General features: G+C 35.0%; 1 protein-coding gene across 2 annotated transcripts in view; it reads left to right on the top strand.

Annotated features, from left to right (window-relative positions):
* The window catches only part of SMAP1 (small ArfGAP 1), a 131,322-nt gene that overhangs the window by 81,396 nt on the left and 25,446 nt on the right, over positions 1 to 24,480 (top strand). For both annotated transcript variants that reach the window (XM_019749321.2, XM_019749322.2), the window contains one exon: positions 24,090 to 24,180. In XM_019749321.2, the coding sequence (XP_019604880.2) occupies positions 24,090 to 24,180 (91 nt within the window). The remainder of the gene's footprint in view (positions 1 to 24,089; positions 24,181 to 24,480) is intronic.

Below are 24,480 nucleotides of genomic sequence, written 5' to 3' on the forward strand. Positions count from 1 at the left end.
TGAAAGTTCCCCTCAAGAATCTTAAAATTCTGAAAGAGCAAGTGATTGAAAGGGGATGATATGAAAAAATAACCTTAGCAAAAGGCTGATACAGCACAATGGGAGAAATACAGAGCGTGGAGATTGAGAGAAGTGAGAGATAACATGTTGGGATTATTAGGAAAGTCTTCATGGAGGTGGTTACATTTGATGTGAGCTTTGAAAGATTATTAGGAAGGAGGAGGAGAGGGCAACAGGCAGAGGAAATAGCATGAAAAAAATGACTGAAATTGTAAGGCACATTTTGGCAATAGCGAATAATCCAATTTAACTAGAGTATAGGACAATAATGGAGTATGCGGCAATAAAGATAATGTTGAGAGAACCTGAAGTTTCATGATAAATAGTAGATCGCTTCTGATTTTGAGTAGGGGAGGATATTGATTTGCGCAATGGTTTAGTAAGATGATATCCTGGCTGCAGAATGTAAGATGTATTGAAGGGAGAGAGGCTGTAATCTATAGTCCAAGTAAAAGATAATTGAGGCTTGATGTAGAATGCAATCTATAAAAGTAGATTAGCCAGCATCTACTTCTCTTAGAGGAATGATTGAAAGACTTTTTTGTTTTAATGCATTTTACTTTGCTTTTTAACAAATAGCTTTGTCAAACTTCAAGGAGCTATTATATAAAATTCATTCATTTATTCACTCAACAGCTATTTGTTAAGCAATCACTGTATACACAGTGCTAGGGATACAGTAATAAAACAGAAATTTTTATCTTCATATGACAATGTATAGAGGGTGCCCCAAAAATGTACACCTTTTAAGAAAGGAAAAAACTGTATTAAAATTGTAATACAATGAATGACGCTAGCATTCATTTGATTAATGCCATCTTTTGAGGGAACGCCATACTACACATTGCTATTATAATTCAATTGAACTTCGAAAAGTAATACGAGATAACATCTCTTAAAATGTGTACATTTTTTGGAATCCCCCAGTATTTAGACACATTTCAAATGCATAACGTACTTTATCAATAAAAGATACTAGTGTATTGTGGAGTAATGAACACCACCATTACTTTATATTAACCAAAAGCCATAAATGACATTATTATTGCCAACTTTTTATATTTTATCTCCTGAATGATATTTTAATTGATCATTAGACTTTAAACTTTATAGCACTGGTAAAGAGTTTAAAGACTTAGTACTTGAGTTTAATGAATATGCATTTACTTATTTTTCAAGGAATTTTAACAAATGTCTATTTCAGATATATTGGTGCTTTATGGACATTGCATTGAATCTAACAAATCTCCCCAGTTCCATCTCTCCCTTAATGAATAGATGACAGGAGCCTATTCCCAGAAGCAGTAGTTCTCAAACTAAAACCTCTACCCCTAGTTATTTTAATTAGCAAATCTGAGATGGACCCCCAAAATGTGTGTTTAACACACAGACTCAGTGGAGATGAAATGCAGCAGGAATATATTCTTCTACCATTTTTTCTACTTCTTAACCACTCACTAATTCTGTTGAAGCCAAACTTCTATGATTCTGCTGAATAGATAGCGTATTTTTTCTTGCTGCACCTTAGGACCTTATTTCTGTAGTACTGTGAACTTCAAATGGTAGAAGAGGGTGAAGGTGGTCAAATATATGGTGATGGAAAGAGAACTGACTCTGGGTGGTGAGTACACAATGTGATATATAGATGATGTATTATAGAATTGCACGTTTGAAGTCTGTAATTTTACTAACCATTGTCACCCTAATGAACTTAATTTAAAAAATTTAAATGCTACAAGGGAAAGCAATCCTTCCTTCATAATTGACTTGAAAACATCTGGGGAATGATCTCCTTGGTTTCTTCTAATCTTCTGATCTCTAGGAGGTATAAAGTGGGTTTGTATAATCATGGTTCCTTGCAGCGATACAGAATAGAGTGTTGGACAGCCCCACTTTTCTACAAGCTCTGTATTCATGCTTTCAGAAAACTGGGACTTTTTCTCTTCAACTACAGATCTGGATTAAAGTCTCCATGTCCATTGAAAGGGTTCTTTTAAATGCCAACCGGTCTATGCACTTGACTTATTGAGAGTGTTCTTATCTTCTTTTTAGTTCTTTTTTATTGTTATCCACTTTGTAACTCTTATATTTCTGAGTTCTCAAGCATGTTCACAAAGTTTAAATCCTCTTTGGCTCCATCTCTTTGTTGATTGTAAAAGGAGGTCGAAAAATGAATTTAATATTTGTTTTCCACTGCCCGGCTGCTTTGAGTTCCCTGAAAAGCAAGTAGAAGCCAGTAATATCTGTAAGACAGTAAAGGGTTACTCTTTCAGCCCAGTGCAGGAGACCCAAGGATGTTGAGAATTGTCTTTTAAACAAAAGTGTTTGTAATTGCATTGTAAAATCTATTTGAAAAAGAGTCAATTGTCACGGTAAGACTGTTAATAATATTTATATAAATTTGCCTTTATTACAAGATCATAAATCTTTGGGATTTATTTCTCAAAATATATTGTATTTCTAAATGTAAATTTTAGTCCAGATACTTAAAATTTCATATAGAAAATATAAAATGGATGTATACCTATTACTCAGCTTCAGCTCATGTCCAGTCTTGTTTCAGCTATACCTTTACTCTCTCTCCCCATATTATTATTATTCTTAGTTTTAAACTTTTACTTCTTTTTAGTTTGTTTCTCCAGGACCCATCAGCTCCAAGTGAAGTAGTTGTTTCAATCTACCAGGTTTCCCTGAAAATAAGACCTAACCAGAAAATAAGCCCAAGCAAGATTTTTGAGGAGGACATACATCCCCTGAATATAATAAGCCTTAATGTGTCTTTTGGAGCAAAACTTAATGTAAGACCCAGTCTTACTTTCGGGGAAACACGGTAGTTGTGGAGGGCACAGCTCACACTGGCCCATATGGGGATCGAACTGGCAACCCTGGTGTTAAGAGTATATCACGTTCTAACCAACTGAGCTAACCGTCCGCCCCTCACCATATTATTTTTAAACAAATCCCAGAAATTATTTCATCTATAAATATTATATATCTCTAAAAGATAAGGTCTCTTAAAGAAACAACAGAGTGCCATTATCATATATACTAAAAAAAGAGAGGCATTCCTTTTTCCTCATCAAACATCCTGTAAAGTGTTCAGATTCCTAGTTGTCTCATACAAGTCATGCATTTTTTTTCTCCCAGTTTGTTTGCATCAAAATGCAGATCAGATTGGTATATCTTTTAAGCTTTTTAACATAGCATTTCCTTCTTCACCTCTTTTTTTTTCTGTGTAATTTACTTGTGAGAAAAAAAGTGATTTTTCTTACAATATGAACTTTGCTGATTTGCATTTCTGTAGTTCTTTTGTCCTTTGTGTTTCCTATAAATAGTTGATTGGATACCCATTTGACTTTGTTTTTTCTAAGCTAGACCGTTGTGGTATTACTGTTTTTACATCAGGAGGCACATAATGTCTAGTTACTTATTTCTCTTCTTGATGTGTTAGCCCACTTACCCCAGTAGCTTTTCTAGCAATTCACCAAGGGCTGAAAAATGGTGATATCCTAATTCTATTATTTCTTTTTCATTTAGTAGTTGAAATATTTCTACTAGTTTTGGTTACCTGGTAGTATAATTCATGTATGAGAGGCAGCGTCATACTTTCTGTTAATTACCAGTTTTCAAAATAATGAATTGATTTATTAGCATCCTTCAGTTGTGTCCAGTTTGGGGTTATTTTGGTCTTATAATGTATTCATGAATTTAAACACATATGGTGTGTTTCAGTTATTATTCTTTGATGGGAAGCCTCTTCAGGTTGGCTCCTGCATCTTTTTGTGATGCAGCTACAGTTGTATGATAATTTCCTTGGTATTTGGTGTGATAATTGTTTTAAGCTCATCTTCTGCATTGCCTGTCTCACACCTGTCATCAGCTATTTTACTAGGGAGCCCTGGTTCCTTTTAGTGAAAAAGCATATTTCATTACCACATTATAGGTCATAGGGATGCTTATTGTCAGTCCATGTGTAATATACAGTTTCTCAAATTTAAACTGTTTAGTCTTTGTAGCTGTCATTTTATAGAAAAAAGTAGTTGTCACTAGTGATAGTAAATCAAGAACAGATTGTGGACGTGAATTTAGAACTCCATAATTTACTGTTTTCTTAGTTTAAAAAAAGTGTCGCTAAATTGAATAGTCAACAGTGACCTTGTTAGATTTGAGACGTGATGCTCAAGAATCATAGGTAGCAGGTTTTATTTCTATTACCATCTCTCCTTTATTTTCACTTTTCTCCCCTTTCTAAATCCTATTTTTAAATACACTAATACATTAAACATTGATAGAGTATGCTCAGATCTTGTTTATAATGAATGCCTATTGCTGTGGTTTTCATGTTATGCTGTTTTGCCACATACAAATGTATTTGCAAATAAAACAGAAAAGAGAAAGGTTATGATAGAGATTTCTTTTAGGAATTGGTATCTAGGAGATACTCTTGGCTTTTGGGGTAGGATGTTGAGGTGGAGAGGTTTTTGTTTTTTTGTTTTTATCAGACCTGCTTTCCCCAGTCTTCTCTTTCTTCCTTGCTGGTTTCCTAACCTTTGTTTCAGAAAAAGAAGTGGAGCTGGGCTGAAGGACACTAGGTCTGTGATAGTGGAAGACTGTCCCCGTAGAGTATTGGGATTCCTCACACTAGTTTTGGAATATTTACCACTAATGTATAATTATGGTAGACTTTTTATTTCCAGTTTGTGGAAAAACCATTCTAGTAACATTTTCCAGTTATAAATTTTTCTACCATATTACTTTTAAATAACAGCTTTATTGAAATATAATTCATATATTATAATATTTTTCCATTAAGATGTACAACTCAGTGATTTTTAGTATATTGTTAGAGTTGCACAGCCATCACCACTGTCCAATTTCAGGACACCCCAAAAGAAACCTCATACTAATTCAATAGCAGTCACGATTCAAGGCAACCATTAATCTTTCTGCATCTATGGATTTGTCTATTATGGACATTTCATATAAATGGTATCTTTTAAGATGTGGTATTTTGTGACTGGTTTCTTTCACTTAGCATAATGTTTTCAAGATTCATCCATGTCAGAGCATATGACAGTACCTTATTCTTGCAATATATTTTTTGTTGTTGCTATTATGGAGCAAATAAATGGTCATTCTGTCATCAACAAATTATGAGCTGTCAAAGTTTTTAAAAGTATCATGTTTTAATGATTCAAGAGTAAGACGAACAAGAAGTAGCCATTTATTAGAGATTTAAAATCTGAAATCAGTATTTTATAAGACAGGTAATTTCTGTGTTCATTCATGTTTCAAAAGAATGTTTCCCATTTCAGGTCTACATACTGTCAAAAGCAGAAATGTGTGGAATTAAAATTTCAGTTTTCTATGTTTCAATTCTTATTGAAATTTTTAATGCAGTTTTTCACTTTCTCTATTCTGACTTCTCTAAAGTAATCATAAAATCATTTGAAAATATAAAGAAACGAGGGTTACTTAAACCCAGATGATAAATGGTGAGAACTTGTTGATCCTGATAAACTGAGGGTTAAATTGACTGCTAAAGGCTGTATCCTTGATACAGTTTTATTGGAAAAGAGTATGTCAAAGCCACATCAGAACAATATTAGTATTTTTAAGATTTTGAAATAGGGTGTCATATATATCGTTAACTTAAATCTAAATTCTGCTAATAAGAAAAGAACATCCTGCTGAGTTGGCAGTAACATGCCTCTACTTCAGATCATTTTGGACAGACTTGTCTTAGCCCCTGATTTCAAGCAGTGGACTGGATTCAGGATCCCCTGTTACTCTATATTTCTTGCCCATAGAGCTGTGTAGAACAGTGACTTCAGTTTTGCTCTCTGCTTTGCTTTTTCTGTTTGATTTCTGTTCTAGGAAGATGTTTACCTCAATTCTGAGCCTGACTAATCTTAAGAGTTTTCTCATTTAATATTTTGTCATGTGTTTGAAGCTGAAAGGATGTGATTAAGGATGAGATTCTGGAGTCATGTTGGCTACAGAATGTAATAAGTGAAAACAAATCTAATTTAAAGTGTATCTTCCTTTGATTAAATAAACTTGATCTAAGATACACTACCAATAGAAATTTACCAAATACAAGCACTATGCTTTGGATAGAGATATTGTTTATTGATTTTCATGTCACTTTTCTATATAGTAAAATGTAAGTCATAATTGATATTATGAGCTTTGAAAGAGGAGAAAGGGAGAAGGGAGAAGAAAACTGATGGTGATGGGTATGTCTTGGTGCAGAGACTAGAAAAACATTGTGGAAATCTTATATATTATTCAAAGTAATTTTGAGCCAGTGATAGAATTTTTATCTAGGACAATCTAGCAGATTTCTTTTTTGTTAATTTTTTTTACACTTAATTATACAGAGTGAGTTAAGCTACTTTCTTATAAATAGGCATTATTTAGAAGGCAGCTTTTCACCACTATGAGAGAATCCTTAAGTAAGCATTTAAATCTCCAGACACTTCTTTAAATAGGTTAAATGATCACACATAAGAGAGCTAATCAATGCAACCACTAACTGGTTTAAGGGAATAATCATTAGCTGCTGGATTTAGTTCTTACAGAGTCTAAAGTTTGACTTGTCTGTACTTTTTGTCAGTAAAACCAATGTTACAAAATTTCACTCTAGGTGGCACTTGAAATTGCTGTTGAGTTTCTTTCCCCCTTTGAACCCCCCCTCCAGTTTTCAAGATGTCCTGTTTTTTAATAAGAAAATTAAGAGAATTAAAAAATATTTCTAGCACCTCTCACTCTCTTGGTCCTCCTATTTCGCACTCGCCCAGAGTTAATCATCATTCAGATTTCTGTCAATATAGATATATTTTGTGTGCTTTTAGGTTTTATGTGAATGAAATAATACAGCACATACTGTGTCTGGTTTCATTTGCTTATCTTTGTGTCTGTGAGATTCATCCATGTCGTTGTGTCTTCTTTTCTTGTTGTTAAGTATTATTCTGTTGTCTACATGTGCCATACTTAATTTTTCCATCCTACACAAGTAGTTTTTGGTTTAGGACTTCGATGAATAAAGCTGCTATGAACATTCTTGTACATGCCTTTTGGTAAACATATATCCATAGCTTATTGGGTATGTACCTAAAAGTAGAAATGGTGGGTCATAAAATATGTACAAGGTGTGATCACAAAATATGGTGAATATTTAAATAAAAAAAATTATTACGGTAAAAGTCACATTGCTATTAATCCCCCTCAAAATACTCCCCCTCGCTTCGAACACACATCCCATCATTCTCGCCACTTTCTGAAGCGGTCCTGGAAGTCCTCTTTTGTCAGTGTCTTTACTTCATCCTCCATTATGACAACGCTCCATGTCACACAGTGCCTCTGGTATGGCAATTTCTGTCAAATAAAAACATTACAGTGTGTCCTCCTCCACCTTATTCACTGGATCTGGCATCATACAACTTCTGGCTCTTCTCCAAAGTCAAAAATGACCATGAAAGGAAAACGTTTTGAATCGATTCAGGACATCAAGTCAGCCATGACAGCGCAACTAAAGACACTCATGAAAGAGGACTTCCAGAACTGCTTCAGAAAGTGGCAAAAACGATGAGATAAGTGTGTTCAAAGCAAGGGGGAGAATTTTGAGGGGGATTGAATGCAATGTATCTTTTACCATAATAAATTGTATTATTTAAACATTCACTGTATTTTTTAATTACATGTATATGTCCAGCTTTTTAGTCTTTTTGCCACAGTTTTCCAAAATGATTGTACTAATTTATATTCTCTTTAGTATTTTATGATAATTGCTTTGCATTTTTCACAATAACTTGGCATTGTCATTTAAAAAAAAAATCTGGTGGGTATGGAAACTAGTATTTTTATTAGTTGGTACTAATTAAGTACACAGAATGTCCTGGCAATTGGGAGGTTATCTTTAAATGAATAAATCATTTAAATAGCTTGAAACAGTTGTCACTACTACATGAAAGTTCTTTCAGCAAAGGTGGTTTGCTTTCTTCTTTCTGTTTTACCAGGTTTGAAAAAGAATTGAGTCGTTACAGTAAAAATTATTGTCTTATAGAAAGCAATAACAAGATGATAGTAACCTTATTTTGTGAGTTAAATAACTATACTAAAATGACCTCAACCCTTAAAAAAAAAAAAAAGAAACCAGCCGAAGCTTTAATAGTTTAATACTTGTCCATTATTAAAGTTACTGTGATGATAAAGAGTGTATAAGTTGTGGCAGAAAACCATATTTCAAGTTCTGTTACAGGCTTGTAGTAAATTGCAAACATTTTTTTTCCTTCATGGAATTTCTAAAATGTTTTTGCAATCATTTAAAGCTTTATTGCAAGTGAGGCAATAAAAAGGGAAGAAATCCAATTACTTTATGTGCAAAGCTTTCATTTCCTATTTAATGAAAGAAAGGAAGACTTTTGTTCAGTAAGCATGCAAGCTTTACAGGCCCCCATAGTAAATTAGAAATTTCCTTAAATAGAAAATAAGAAAAATATTTCCTCAATAAATATGATGAAAGGTAGTTTTACTAAGTTATAGCCTGTGCTCAAGAATGTTGCAGCCAAGGTGGAAGGATCAACATTAGATTTGATGGGTCATTGAAGATAATAAAAATCGTGTTTACTTGGTGCTTGACATATGCCAGGCATTGTTCTAAACCCTTTATGTACATCATTTCATAGTCCTCAGATCAACAACATGAGGTTGATACTATTATCCTCCTTTACGGATGAGAGCCTGAGGAGACATAGGTTTGGTCATTTATTCATGGTCACACAGCTGTTGAGTACCAAGCCAAGATTTGACTCTGAACGTTCTGCCTTCAGAGTGTATGCTCTTAACCAATATGCTACATGGCCTCTCAGTGTATTACTATTACAGCTAAAACTGGAGAAAGAAAGACTGGAGAAAGGTCAGGGGATTAACTAAATTTCTGCTAAGTGCCTCACATTGTACTAAGCTTTTTATGTGTGCTGGTTAATTCTTGTAGTAACCATAGGTAGTTTTAATATAATCATCATACAAAGGAAAAGCATAAGATTCAGAGAGTGATATTTACTCAGGGTTACACATCTACTAGAGCAGATCTTTTTAAAAAGGAGGCCACTGATGGGGAGTTCATAATTTTCTTATGAATGTCTGCTATGGATTAATTTAAATAACGGCTAATGCCCATTGGGAAGTGGGAAGCTGTTTTTATCTTTGGGACGAGTTTTCTAATATGAATGTTTCTGGAGTGATTTAACATTACCATTTATGCTAAATAACGTCAACATATAGTGAAAAAAATGTGGACTCTGGGGCCAGAAAGATCTCAGTGTTTATGATTAAAGTTTAATTTTAAAAAGCTAATTCAAAGTTAGTTTATAAGCATATTTGGAAGGGTCACTTCATCTGCCTAATCCTGAAGATATACCCAAATTATTCAACAAATGTATAACAAATGCCTGATACGTGACAGGCAGTATGACAGGCTCCTGGGACACAGCAGTGAACAAGTCTGACCAGATCTCTGCCCGTCAGAGTTCATTCTCCTCAAGTGGATTTAGTTGTGGTTTTTCTTGGGAAACTGATTTTCTTGATAACTGTCACCTTGCTCTCCTCCTGGCAACCTGATAGGTTAGCAACCGGTCTACGTGATACAATTCATTTCCAAGAGCCTCCAGGAAAAGGTGGTTTGGCCCATCCGCACTAGCTTTCTCCAGCACCTTTGCATTATTTGCCCTGTGTCAGGTGCTTTTCCCCATTTCTCATGAGTGCCTTCCTGTCATTCTGGTTTTAGTTTAAACAGCACCGTAGAGAGAGACCTACCCTGACACAAAATGCAAAGTGGCCCCAGTCGTTCTTGATTACAGCATCCTATTTTAATTTACCCTGTGGCACCTAACACTACTGGTTATTTGTGATTATTTGTTTTATTGTCTGTTTCTCACCTCTACCTCTTCCCACTTCCCCAAAATGCCACCTGTAGAGTATCAGTGCCCAGAACGGCGCTGAGCATGTAGAGGCTTAATTATTGAATAAAACACTGTCAATGGAGTAAGCAGTCTTTGCGCAAAATGATGATTGGCAAAAGTGACCCTTTTTATAATTGTGCTGCTGGGAAAGTTGAACATGAAGACTGACACAGTTTAGGGGAGTAAAGAGAACTGAAGGGTAGTTGCTACTCAAGACCAAGAAAAAAGTTTAATTCTTGGCTGTTTACCTGTAATGCAAACAGCTCTCTTATCAGATCACTCCTGTATAGAGTGAGTGTTAAATGAACAGAGGCCACAGGTGTTCAATAATCCTTAGGTGGTTTATAAGTAACACAGCCACTAAGCCTACAGTGGGATATATAGCTTAGTGTTTCGGGTATTTTTTCCCCTCCAGCTGATACTTTTAATAACCTACCTTAGGAAATATTTTCAAAAATAGAGACAAGAGATAAAAACCACCTTTGTAATACTGGAAAGTATTTAGCCAAAATATAAAAATATATTTTTAAAAAGTAATATCTGTTGGTATTATAGCAGAAAGGTCCTGGTGGATGAACTATTAATAAATCTTTGCAGTCCTAAGAAGATTAGTTAATACAGTACTGACAGCTAAACTAATTTATGTCTTTTAATGATTTCTCTTAGAATGTCTATCTGGGTTTTGCCATTTAGAAAGGTACTTGCCTGCACCAAAGATTCTGGTGCAGTAGCTGATAGACTGTGTGGAAATGTATACACTAGCCCTTGATGAGGCCCAATAGTGCCCGTACCCACACAGGCATTTCCATAGAGGGGAGGTATTTAGGGCCCACATTAGACTTTATTTCCAGACTCTTAATGTTTTAGAGCTGGTGAAGATGTAAACAATCTAGTCCAACCCCTTATTCTTCAGATGAAGAAATGGGAGCTGAGTGTGATTATACAGCCTGAAAGTGATGTCAGGACGCAAATCCCCACAGCTCCTGACTTGAATCTCTGCCAGTGATAACTTGTTTTCAATAGTTGTTTTCAATCAGAAACAATGCACCTGGAACAAGCAGGGAGTATGTATATCCAATGATGGATGTAGTCTTCTTTATCGGTTGACTATTTGTGCTTACCCAAACCCTGCAGGACATGCTTTGCAGCTTTCATTTTTGTCTCTGACTGTGGAACTTGAACAGTAATTTTTCATGCACAGTAATCTGTTCATTGGTTGTTGGTAAAATATCTGATAACTGATACAGTGTGTTCAGTCGTCTTGAAAGTTTTTCCTCACGTCTCCCTATCACAGAGCTGAAGGCCCATATTTCTCTGGCAGAACCACGAGATAAGACCTTGAAGTTATCTACCTTTCCCTAGTTTAAAAAGAAGATAAAGCTGGAAATAAAGTACTGAAAAACAGCACTGTTTTATTCTGAAGTAGCCACAACTACCGTGTTTCCCCGAAAATAAGACGTATCCGGACAATCAGCTCTAGATTGTCCTTTAGAGCAAAAATTAATATAAGACCCGGTCTTATTTTACTATATATATATTTTACTATATATAAGACCGGGTCTTATATTAATTTTTGCTCCAAAAGACGCACTAGAGCTGATTGTCCGGCTAGGTCTTATTTTCGGGGAAACAGGGTAAGTGCCAAAGGGAGAGAATTTCCATTCTTCAGGAGAAAAGGAGGCCAAACCAGGTTGGGTTGTAAGCTAGTGGAGAAGAGCGGGGAGGAAGGAGAGAGTAATAGTAGTAGTGTTTGTAGTAAGGGCAGCAGCGGTGGTAGTAACTGTAGTAGCGGTGCAGGCCTTCAACTTGAGGAGCACAGTCTCCAGATCCTTATATGTCAATGTGACTCTTAGATTACTGGCAAGTAAACATGGATTTACTGCATGTGAACTCCATAAATGGAAGCTGTTATTGTGGTTGTACTGGTTGTGGTAACATTAAATTATATCTTTGGATGGGTTTATTACCTAAAAATTACTAGAATCCTTATGAATTTAGATATACTAAGTATCAAATAATGTTATCTCATTAATAACTATAAAACAACATTCTGAAATAAAGTAGCTGTAAAATACTCTGTTCTTTATTAACAGTGATTTTATTTTATTATTAGATATTTTACTTTATTAAAACCAAGAGATTTAAATAAAAACCTCTGTGTTTGAGAATTAAGTTTCTGACACTGAACTTTTTGTTTGCACTATAGACTTAATGCATCATCTTAAAGTAAACAGTGAAAGGATGAAGTTCTCTACTAGGTTTCTTGTGATCCAGTAATAAGTTGCTAATGATTTCTAGAAAGTTCCCAACCTGACTATAAAGGAAATCTTGAAACAATGTAAGGTGTCTGCTAAAACAGGTTGACGTTATATAGTACCACTCAAATTATGTTTGTTAATTCTGTTTTGGTCATCGTACTTGATCCTATGATACATAAAGCCATCAGCTCTTGAGATTATAAGAAAGAGAGAAGGAAGAGTTAAATTATAGTAGTATTGAAATCGCAAATGTTTATAATTTTTTATTTTTACAGTTTACAAAGCACTGTTGTAATATATATCTCATTTTGCCTTCACTTACTCATTCTCTAATATTCTTCATTTTTTTATGTAGTTCTGAGTTTCTGACCTATATCATTTTCCTTCACTCTGAAGAACTTCTTTTAACATTTTTTTGCAAAGCAAGTCTACTGGCAACAGATTCCCTCAATTTTTGTTTGTCTGCGTAAGTCTTTATTTCTCCTTCACTTTTGAAGGCTCATTTCACAGGATACAGAATTCTAGGTTTGTGGGGGTTTTTCTTTCAACACTAAATATTTGACGTGCTTGCATGGTTTCTAGGAGAAGGTAAAAGTAATTCTTTGTTCTTCTATAGGTTAAGTATTTTTTTCCCTCTAGTTCTTTATCAGGATTTTTTCTTTATCTTTGATTTTCTGTAATTTAAAAATGAAGTGCCTAGGTGTACGGTTTTGTTTTAGCATGTAACCTGCTTGGTATTTATTCTCTGAGCTCCTTGGATCTGTGATTTGACGTGTGACATTAATCTGGGGAATTCTCAGTCATTATAGCCTCAGATATTCCATCTGTTCTTTTCTGCCTTTCTTCTCCTTCTGGCATCCCCTATGTGTGTATGTTACACCTATTATATTTGTCCCAGTTAGAAATTCTGTTTCTTTTTTTTTACCCCCAGTCTTTTTTGTTTTTCTATTTTGGAAATTTCTGTTGACATGCCCTTAAGTGCAGAGATTCTTTCCTCAGCCTTGTCCAGTCTACTAATGAGCCCATCAAAGGCATTCTTCATTTCTGTTAGTGTTTTTCACCTGTAGCATTTTTTATAGTGTAGCATTTTTTAAATTCCTTCTTGGAATTTCCATTTCTCTGCTTACATTATCCATCTATTCTTGTATGTGGTCTACTTTTTCCATTAGAGCCCTTAGCATATTAATCATAATTGTTTTAAATTCTGTCTGATAATTCCAAGGTCCCTGCTATACCTCAGTCTGGTTCTGATACTTGGTCTGCCTCTTCAAACTGTGCTTTTGCCTTTTAGTGTATTTTGTAGTTTATTGTTGAAAGGCTGAACATCTTGTAGTAGGTGAAAGGAATTCTGGTAACTAGGCCTTTAGTACTGTGGTGGCGAAATGTGGGAGGAGGGGAAGCATTCCTTAGTCCTGTGATTGGATCTCAGCCTTTTAGGGAGCCTGTATCCCTGAGCTATGAACTTCACATGGACCTCTGCTTTTTCCCAACTGTAGGTGGGACAGGATGGCTGCATGGTGGCTGAAGTTGGGTATTTACCTCCCCCCAAGTAGGCTAGGCTCTGTTAAAACTCCAGTAGATTAGGCTATAGTGAAAGAGTTTCTCTTGAAGGCAGACTTTGTTAAGAACAGAATGCTGTGGCATATTTCAGAATGGTTATTTTTCCCTTCCCCATGCCAAAGTCAGAGGACGTTTTTCTCTCCTCTTCACGATGAGAACCTTGGTTGTGCTTCTGGAGGTAAAACACAAAAATGTGACGGCCTCCATATGACGGGGGTTCCCCTGCACTTTTTGACTCAGACTTGTGCACAGAGCAGTTTGTCAATTACAGTTCAGATTTCCTACCTTGGTGCTGGATGTCTGCTCCACTAATTTTGTGTGTGTGTATGTGTACATACACACATATATTTTAGTTTCAGGTGTACAAAACAATGTAATACCGAGACATTATTACCCCTTACAAAGTGATAACTTCCCTCCCCCGATCTACTACCCCTCTGACATCGTATATTGCTGTTACAGTACCACTGACTCTGTTCCCTATGCTGTACTCCACATCCTGCGAATATGAATATATATATATATATATATATATATATATATATAATTATAGTTGACATTCATTGTTATTCAGCTTCAGCCTCAGGTGTACAGTACAGTACAGGGGTCAGGCATCTACAATGTCCTTGAAGTGATCTCCCTAATAAGATAAGTGTTCGTCTGACAACCTACAAAATCTTTGCTCCACTATTTAATTCTCTGTGTTTTCCTGTCTCCAATTTTGGGGGCTATGACTTGTCCATGACCTCACTCATCTAATGTATCTAAAAAGAATTGTTGATTTTTCAGTTTGTTCAACTTTTTTACTTGTTTAGATGGAGTAGTAACTTTCAAGCTGCTTCCATGCCAGAACAGAAACTGGAAATCTTGTTATAATTATCTTAATTATTATTTTAGCATCCATGGGTCAATATGACAGGTATTATTATTATTTTACTAATCAAAAACTGAGGCTCAGAGACAGAGCCAGCTACATAATTTGCAGGACCAGACCAAAATGAAAATTAGAGGCCCCTTGATAAAAAAAAAAAGAGAAAAGTACCACTGAATGTACTAAAATATAAAGCTTTTTTCTTTCTTCTGCAGCCTTTTCATTTATCAAGGTGCTTTTTACTTGCTATTTACTGTTCTAAGTAAAGAAAAATTTTAAATTTATATTAACATGAATTTTATTATTCATTTTTATATTGTACAATGCAAGTTTTGCATACATAAGAGCATTTAACTCACATAGAATCATTAAAATTTGTATTGTATTTCTTATGTTGTACATGGATACATATTTTGTTTTTACTGGAATAGCGAGAACAATGCACAAAATTAACTCTATTTTTATTTCACTTCTTGATATGCACATAATCAACACTCCCTACCTGTGGTTGACTGATGAGTGAAGAAGGACTGAAAGAAAAAGGAACTGTCAGTTCTTTCTCTTTTCTTCTGTGTTATGATTGTCCCTGTAAATGGTTGGCTGATAGAGGGAAGTGACATAAGTAAGAAAAGATAGGTTAGGAGTTTTTTGGTCTTTCTTAGTATACCTTTGCTGCTGCCTTCTGCTTTCAGAGTAAGTTCTGGTAAGAACAGAAAGCGTGGCCTTTTAGGGCTGTCAGCACCCTGCTTACTTACTCTGCCATAGCCCTCATACTCCTGCTTTGTGATTGCTGAGGTCCTCACACAGGAATTCTGTGCTCCTGGAACCTTGTGAGCACTGTATGCAAATAGTCGGCTAGGAACGGTGGGGGCACACGTGGTGCACTGATCTCTTGTGTTAAGCTTATGTTCTTTTGTCCCACTGGATTTACAAAATCAAATTCAAAGATAAAATTAAGAATTTCAAGATGCAGATGCAGCAGCAGAGAATTAAACCTCTCCTGGGGCTCTGTGGGACAGCACAGGCTACATGGCCATGAAGCCGACCCTGCGCAAGATATTAAGGAACTTGCTCAAAGTCACACCTGACAAGTGTCCAACCTGGGTTTAAAACTTCAATATTTGGCTAATTTTTTTCTTTCTTTCATAATTTTTCTAATAACTAAATGGTAATTATTAGGGGGAAAAAATGAAAAAAAAAAAGTCCTCTTTTTCCTTTTCTGCAAACCTCCAGACTACTGTGTAAAACAAGGATAACAATAGTAAAATGAATATTAAGGGCATTGATATAAATATAACCCACTCCTGTCGGATTTACTGACTTGTTTTAAGTCTTGCTGATCCACTACCGAGAGGCCGACTGGGCTTTTGCATGTAGTCCACAGAACTCCCAGTACTTTGAAGGATCATTCTTCCCTCAAGGAGCGGTAATTACCTATTGCTGACAGGAAAGGAACCCATCTGCACATAAGTCCAGCAGTATTGTGGCCGATTCGTGTCTCAGGGCAATGGCTCTAAGTATAATTGAGATGAGTATTTGAAACTGGATACTTGTAAGAGTGGAAGCAAGCACCATTAACAGTTAAGTTGGAATACAAGCATTAACTAGAGTTGTCCTGAGCAAACCAGGACATACGGTCCCCATCTCATAATACATCACTCAGACACATGCTGAGCTTAAGCACACCATTCCTGGGAGTGTCCAGAGAACTTTAACTCCATCATTGCACTGATCTGCAGTGAACCAAAATTACATTTGCTTGTCTAGATTATAAGCTTCTTAAGATTAGGAACCATGTCTTACTCATCTTTGTATCCCTAGTACTTCCAGGACCTGGCAAAAATTATAAATGGTACCACCACAACCACCATCAGCTTCCCATTTATGAAGCACCTGTTATATGCCAGCCTTCTCTATATTATTTTACTTAATTACAAAAATCCTACGGTAAATACTGTTTTAAGGAAACTTGCCAATGTAGGCATTCTGTGTTTGTGTTGAATAATGAAAAGTTTTGCAGACCCAATGTATAAAGAGGTATATACGTAAGTCATTCTTTACGAAACTGTACAAGCCAAGATGGGAACCAGAAGATTAGAAATAGGCAAATGTCCAGATTTTTAGAAGGAAAATGTAAGCGGATTATGAATGCTGTATCTTTGAACTTGACATGAATTCTGTGCAAAATTCAAATGGGATTTTTGCTTTTAGATGACTTCTTTTTTCAAAGTGTTAACAGCACTCGCTAGTTATCTGCATGGGTTCCATGAGAACAGTTCCTGTCGAAGTTTACTGGTCAGGACTCTTAGATACAGCTCTGGTCAAGATGTAGACAGGTGAGCCTGATGGTCAGATTGTAGGTGGATTGTGAGCTGGCTGGACAGCTTTACCCAGAGAAGTCCGGTTAGTAGAAATGATATCAATGTCAATGGAGTTCGCTGCATTCTTCGGAGCTCAATGCTGGACTTTGTTCTTTTCAGCATTTTTATTAACTGAGTACATCAATGTCATATTGTTCAAATTTTCAAAAGACCAAGCAACAAAGATTAGTTAAGACATTGCATGACAGAATCAATTCCTTAGAAAATCTTATACACAAAATACCAACAAATTGGATAACAATAAAATTCTGAAATAAGTGCATCCAAACCTCGACTGCCATGAATACAGTAGCACAAAAGAAAATGTCAAGGAATTTTAGATGACCGAGGGCTGGGTATGAATTAGTGGTCTGCTATGACTGCTGAGAGGGTCGGTGGTCTACTTATTCATTCCTCCATTTGTTTTCTGCTTGACCATGTCGTGGAGAAAAGAGATAAGTGTGTACGCATTACAAATTGCCTGAAGAGTAAGCTTTCTAAAATTTAGTATTGTCCAAATATGGAATATGCTGTATCATCATATCCAATGATTCCACAATACTGGAAAATTTTCTTAGACTGGCCATGTAAGAGAGATATTAGAGGTAATAATCTCTATAGATAAACTGTTAGATAAATGATCTATAAGTATATTATGAAGCATGGTAAAAAAGAAAAAGGGAGACTTTAGGAAGATTCTGAATAAAACAAAAGATATTGGGAACAAATAAGCGTTATGTGTAAGATTACTTCTCACGTAAAATAGTTTTAAACACGATCGTATATAATTTGGTTGTGAAAGCACACACATGCAAGCATATAGTTATAGCTGTCAATCTATAGTAGGAATGTAAGAGTAATTTTTATTAATGTATTGATAGCACACAATCGAATGGCTTTCTTTAATGGGTGAGCAACATGAATGATACCGTATTCGCATTTTTTTTTCTGCTTTTTAGCAGTATATATGATGATGTACAACCCAGCAGTTTTTGAGTAACTTGTCATTCATATATGTTTACTAAATAGTTTAACAAAGGTTAAATCCTATAAAAATTTCAAAAGGCACCCATATGAGGTAGTATTGTAGGAATTATGTGTTTTGAGCAACTTACTAGAAAACATTTGCTATTTCAAGTTGTAATGAGGCTGTAGATGAATATTAATCTTCCTAAATTGCTCTGATCATGTCACAGCCACACACACCCATGCCTACAGTGGTAGTGATGAGATTTTTCTTCCTCATTGTGGTTCACACGCACAACTCACTTCCTTAGGAGTAACATCTTTGATTTTACTACTCTCTTTGAAAATTGGTGGCCTATCTAATAGCTCTGGTTGGCTATTCAGGCCCTTTCCACAGTGTGGCCCTCACATTTTCAGATTTATCTTTTATTATTTCCTTACACTTAACATGTAGAGGTTAGTCAGATATGTCCACTGTCTTTCCCACCCTTCTATGCTCCGTTTTCTTCACTTGGTGCCTTGGTGCCTTTACCAACTCCTACCTTTGTATCTTAGACTCCTACCTCCTTATCTTAGATTCCTTTCTTTCCTAAGGACCTCAGAGTAAATATCACTGACTTTGTAAAGTCCTACTCATCCCATAGCCACCATCATCTTTGAATGTATAGCATCATATACTTTTTTTTTCCATTTAGAGTTTGTTTGTTTTTTAATTTATTGGGGTGACAATTGTTAGTAAAATTACATAGATTTCAGGTGCACAATTCTGTATTATATCATCTATAAATCCCATTGTGTGTTCACCACCCAGAGTCAGTTCTCCTTCCATCACCATATATTTGATCCCCCTTACCCTCATCTCCCACCCCCCTCCCCCCTTACATCATATACTTTTCATATGGTTTTTATATTCTACCTTGCATTAAAAAATTGTTTGTTCCTTATATCAGATTGTGGTTCCTTTATTTCAGTTTCTCTTTGTGTCACTGGAAAACTAGTATCATGCACAGTAAACACTGAATACATCTGTATTATAGTGTTCAGATTTTCAAATGATCAAATTTTCAAAGGATGAATCTAATTCGTGTTAAATAGACACGTGGTCTTAACTAATCTTTGTTGCTTGGTCTTTTGAAAATTTGAACAATATGACATTGATTTTAAAAAGTGCATCGTGGTGCAGGGGATTATTTTAAAAAGTGCATCGTGGTGCAGGGGATTATTTTAAAAAGTGCATCGTGGTGCAGGGGATTATTTTAAAAAGTGCATCGTGGTGCAGGGGAAGGAGGTCTCTCAGGAGATTAGCCTCTGCCATTATAACTACCTATGGAACCTTTGGACAAATCCTATCACTTTAATATCCTTAACTTTTAAAATGAAAGAGTTGAACATTATAGATTTGATGTCCCTTCTAGTTGTATGAGTCTATGAACTGATTATAGACAAACTAGTTAAGGCACAATCTGAGACATAGTCAGTTGATTAAAAAAAAAAATGTAACTTGTCATTCTGGAACTTAGAAAGTTGTATAGCTTCCCTATTGTAATATACTAATGATATTATCTACATTAGTTGGCCAATTAAAGAATAGTGAATCACATTCTAGAGGCTCAGCTGTTCTTTAAAGGGGTAGGAAATGGTGCTAAATGTAGGAGTTGGAAACTAAGTAGTTTTTGATTCAGTTATATTGTGTAGTGTTATAAATTACAAAAAAAATTGGCTAGTGAAGTTTCTAATAAAGGTTTAATAATTTGAATGAGACATCTGCCCAATATAAATCTAAGGAAATTACATTTTATAAAATTGCTTTATCTAAGTATACCTATGTTCTTGCTTATTAGAAAATTTTGTTTAATAAATTATAGATTGCCTAATTTTATCCATTCACAGTTGACTGCATTCCTTACTTATTAAAAGGCAAATTCCATACGTGATGTTTGTAGTAGCAGGAAAACTTAAAGTGGAATGATTCTATACCTACTGCTTGAGATGTCTTAACTGAATGTGGACTATGAAAAGGGTGACAATTATTATATATGAGGGAAAATGTGGTCGTCAAGATCTTGATTGACTGTTATCACACTTTATTATATCCCTGCCTCCAAATACTAACAAGATAATAGCATTTTCATTCTTAAGTTTTCTAAAATTTGGCTTCACGGTACTAATGTATTTTACATTATATGATAGCTACATTTCAAATATCTTAAGTAATTTTATCTTGTTATTCTTTGCAAGGTACAACAGAATTGGTATGATATAGAACAAAGATACAAATTAATAGTTTCTGTATAAATAATTTTAACATTTACTATCTTTATATCCTGAACGTGATATTACTTCTTGTGTGTTAGGCAAGTCTGTTAGTAATCAGATACGTTCTTAAAGATTTTTTTCATTTTAGAAGAGGTTGTCCGGAAGGCATAATCTGTTACACATCCGTTTCTTAAGCAAAGTGCTTAACTAGAATACATTTTGGGAATCTACTTATAATTTTTCTCCACATTAACCTGGTGATGTATATAAATTCTTTATATAAATAAAAAAGAGCAACAAATATGTTTTGCTGTAGAAACTAAGTAGACTTCAGCTTGGCATGAGACAGGGATTTCAGGGTAAACATGGGGTGCTTCTGCTCCCTGCTTGATAAATCCAGGTTATTTAAAGGCCATCACATTGCCTTGTTGCTATGCAAAGTGTGATGAGGGATAATGGACAACTATTCCAAACTTCCTGTCTGACTTCTTGAGATTTGATTTTGATAAATTTAAACGTTTCATGGTTTAAATGTTGGATTATAAAATATGGTAAAGAAAGGAGGTCTGTCTCTTTGTAGCCCAGTATCTGAGGCCATCCATAATCTTCCTTCCTTGTCAAAAACTCAGTAGTTGTCTTGTCAGCTTTTAGAATATGGCAGTATTGGGCAGCTGCAGCAGTGGCCATGCTTTAATGGCTGGAAGTAATACCTTTTTGAAACAGGCTTTGCCTCTCAATCTATTGGTGACAGTATTGGCCTTATATGTACATTATAATGGAGTAAAATACAATATCTAGATACTTTTAGTTTGTGTTTTTTTAAACACTGAATCTATCTTTGTTTTAGAGGATTGCATAATTTAGAGGATTGTTTTAGGGTTTTTTTTTGAATCCTCGTAAGGTTTTTTTACTAATCCCCCACGTCTATATTTTTAGATATTATTATTCATCCAAGACTAGGAAAATACTTAATTCCTGTCATTTTATACAAAGATCTATAAAACTAATTTTAATAAATGAGAATTAATTGTTATTGTAAAGTCACTCAAAGAAATTGTATAGGAAATTAATATTTTTTATGGATATTTAGCTCTAAAATATTAAGTCTTCTGGGTAGAATATCACGAATATTCCTCACCGATGTAGTTTGGTGTTTTGGTGTATCTGTCCTTGAATTTTCTTTTAATATATTTCAAAATAAAAATAATGAGGTTAATTTCTTACGTTTACATTTATGAGCAAAGAAGAGTATCATCTGAATTCAATCTTTGTAGCTCTAACTCGTATAAGGGAGTACTTAAACCACTATGAAGATAACAGAAGAGTGACCTTTAAAATTATCTCTGCCACACATCAGTGTATTCACAGTACTGCCTCAGCAAGATTTCAGGCTGAACGAATACAAGACAGTGAACAACTCTTGCTTTTATGATTTGTGGGACTATCTATGAGATAGATGCCAATTATAAGGGTAATTCATTTCTGAATTGTTGAAATCCATCTACTCTGTTTGGAGTAGTTGGTAAGGTTTGGGACGTAGATATCCCTCACTCTTATAAGTTGACTCACTGTAAGAGCAAAGGAGGAGGCCATCTTTAGAGCAGTGTTTCTCAACCCGTGATCTGTAGGAAATGTGTTTTACATTGTGATCCAGTACAGCTTACGTGCACTCACTTGTTGCACAAGTGTGCAAAACAGTTGACTACTTACCTTTACTTTGTTCAATACATTCTGATTTCTGTTCTAGTTCATTGTTTTTTTAATGCCAGAAATAAGTTTTCATTGTTACCTATAAAATGGATTTCAAAACCCACTAGTGCGCTGCACCTGCAGTTTAATAAACTCTGTTTAGGATATTCCCTTATTCTTGCCTTCAAGTTTCTCTTAACCTTATACGACTGTGTGTGTGTGTGTGTATGTGCTCTATTACATAGTTTCCTGTGGAAATCGTTGATAAACACCCATGTAAATTATGCATTTGAAATCTAAAGAAGAGAAGCTCTTAGGATACATACAGATGTGTGGGCTTCTGAAAGAAAAGGTATTTTCCCAATTGTTTGCAGTAGTTCTGAGAGTGGGAGTAAGAATTACTAGAGGACTAGGCCTTTTCTCCTCTTTTCAAATAATGAGTGGGTAATTTCATACTCAGCAATATTTTAAAAGGTAGTTCTGATTTGTTGGGAAAATAGAATTTGAATTTTTAAAAAGAAATCATTTTAGCCTGAAGAAGTTCCTGATTCTTAGACTGAAGAAAGTGAAATAGGAAGGAAACTGTCACAAGTTTGGTGTCTGTTCCATGCTTCTTTCTATGGAAGAAGATTCAATAAAATATTATACCAAAGAAAGAATTCTAAATTGAGGGACAGAAAATAAGATAAGTTTTAGTTATTCTATCCTTAATTGGCATATAATATTTGAACCTCGGTTAATTTTCAAAATGGATAAGTTCAGCCAGAATATCTAAATTTATTTTCAACTTTAAGGCTTTCTAATTTTATTATACATTTAATCATGGGTTAGATTTTTAAGTATCTACTAAGCATAAAACACTTAAGTCTAATATCCAGAGTGTTAAAGCCTGGGATGTGACAAATGAAGACCGGTCCCAGGAAGGTCCCAGGATCTAGCCTCGGAGTATTTGAACTCTGTGTGCTTATGGCCACTAAATGCTCAGAGTTCTCTTGCCGATTTGAGTGTTTATAGTAATGAAAGTCATGCAGTTAAAAAAAAAAAAAGAAAGAAGTATTCAGTTGAAAAGAATTACTTACTTTGTTACTACAAATTATGCTTCCTTTGGAATTACTAGCCAAGCAAGGTAAGTCTTACCTATATTGGAGGTTGAAAAGTAAAAGAGAATTTGAGATGGATTATGTTAAACTTCTGAAAATTATATATAGTTAGCAGGGTGATCATTTTATATTTGAGAAGGTTATTAAAGAATTGGTATCTGTGATGGTGGGCTAATTGATAAAAATAATGGAGGGAGACAGTAGTGACTAAAAACAAGTAAAGGTGGATATAGTAAGATACAGTTCTTGGAAATTACGTATCTGTATAGCTAACAGAAAATGAACTCATGTAACAACAAATTTAAGTTTTTAGGTATAGAGGAAATGATCTTGTAGGAATGGTTTGAGAAGTGAATGAGTAAATGAATGAATGTTTTATTTTCTTGATTTAAGAGGGAGGCTTTCGAGTTGAGAATCCAGTAGATGTAGGTTTTTCATGCTGTCCTACACAACATTTTTTCATATAAATGAGAAAGAGAAAGATAGTTTGGAATGTGTAACTGTGACTTGGGCTCCTGAGAACTAGAAGAATATTATTGTAAAATGTAACTGATAGTGTGGACTCAAGAGGAAAACATGATCAGATAACATTTCATGAGGCTTTTCTTGGTGCAGTGGTGTCTCACGTGTCGGCCAGTGGATGAGGGGAGTAACTGCTCCTGAGGACTCCGTGTCCCATCCATCCTCTGCTAACGGGCACACAGTAACAGTAGCTAGCAAAGAATACGAAATACTGTTCTTAAAAAAGGTATAATTTCACATAAAGGATTTAAATGGTTAAGAACAGTTAAATTAAGATGAAATTGGTATATTCACTACTTTGGAGTCCTAATATGTAAGGTTTGTCATTGCAAGTTCAACGATCATGTTTACTTGTGTTTTATGTAGTAATAAATGTTCTAGGCTTCATTACACTAACAAAAATATGTATAATTAATTGGGGCTTAAAAGTCTTGTTTGGTTTATTTAAGAAAAATTAATAAATCTGATTATTTACTTTAAAGCTGCAGAAGAAAGAAGATCAGCAATTGGAGCCTAAAAAAAGCACCAGCCCTAAAAAAGCTGCAGAGCCCACTGTCGATCTTTTAGGACTCGGTAAGTAATAAGAAATACAAATCACCATTAGGTTTCACAAAACTGTTGAAACCTTTACTTCAAACGAATAGAATGACTTTATTGTCAGTATGCTAAAAGATACCTGTTAACTGAACTTGAAAATGGTATGATTACTTTGCTGAGTTCCCACAAAATCCATGTTTTAGACAAGGGAGCTAGTAGTGCTGTCAGCACTGTCTTCACTGTAACCCAAGTAATGAGTTCCTTGGGGAAAGAGGGATATCAAAGTGGTCTTCGAAGACTTGGTACCCTGTGACATTTCAGCATTTAAAGTAAAGA

The sequence above is a fragment of the Rhinolophus sinicus genome, linkage group LG05, assembly GCF_036562045.2.
Source record: "Rhinolophus sinicus isolate RSC01 linkage group LG05, ASM3656204v1, whole genome shotgun sequence".
NCBI lineage: Eukaryota > Metazoa > Chordata > Mammalia > Chiroptera > Rhinolophidae > Rhinolophus > Rhinolophus sinicus.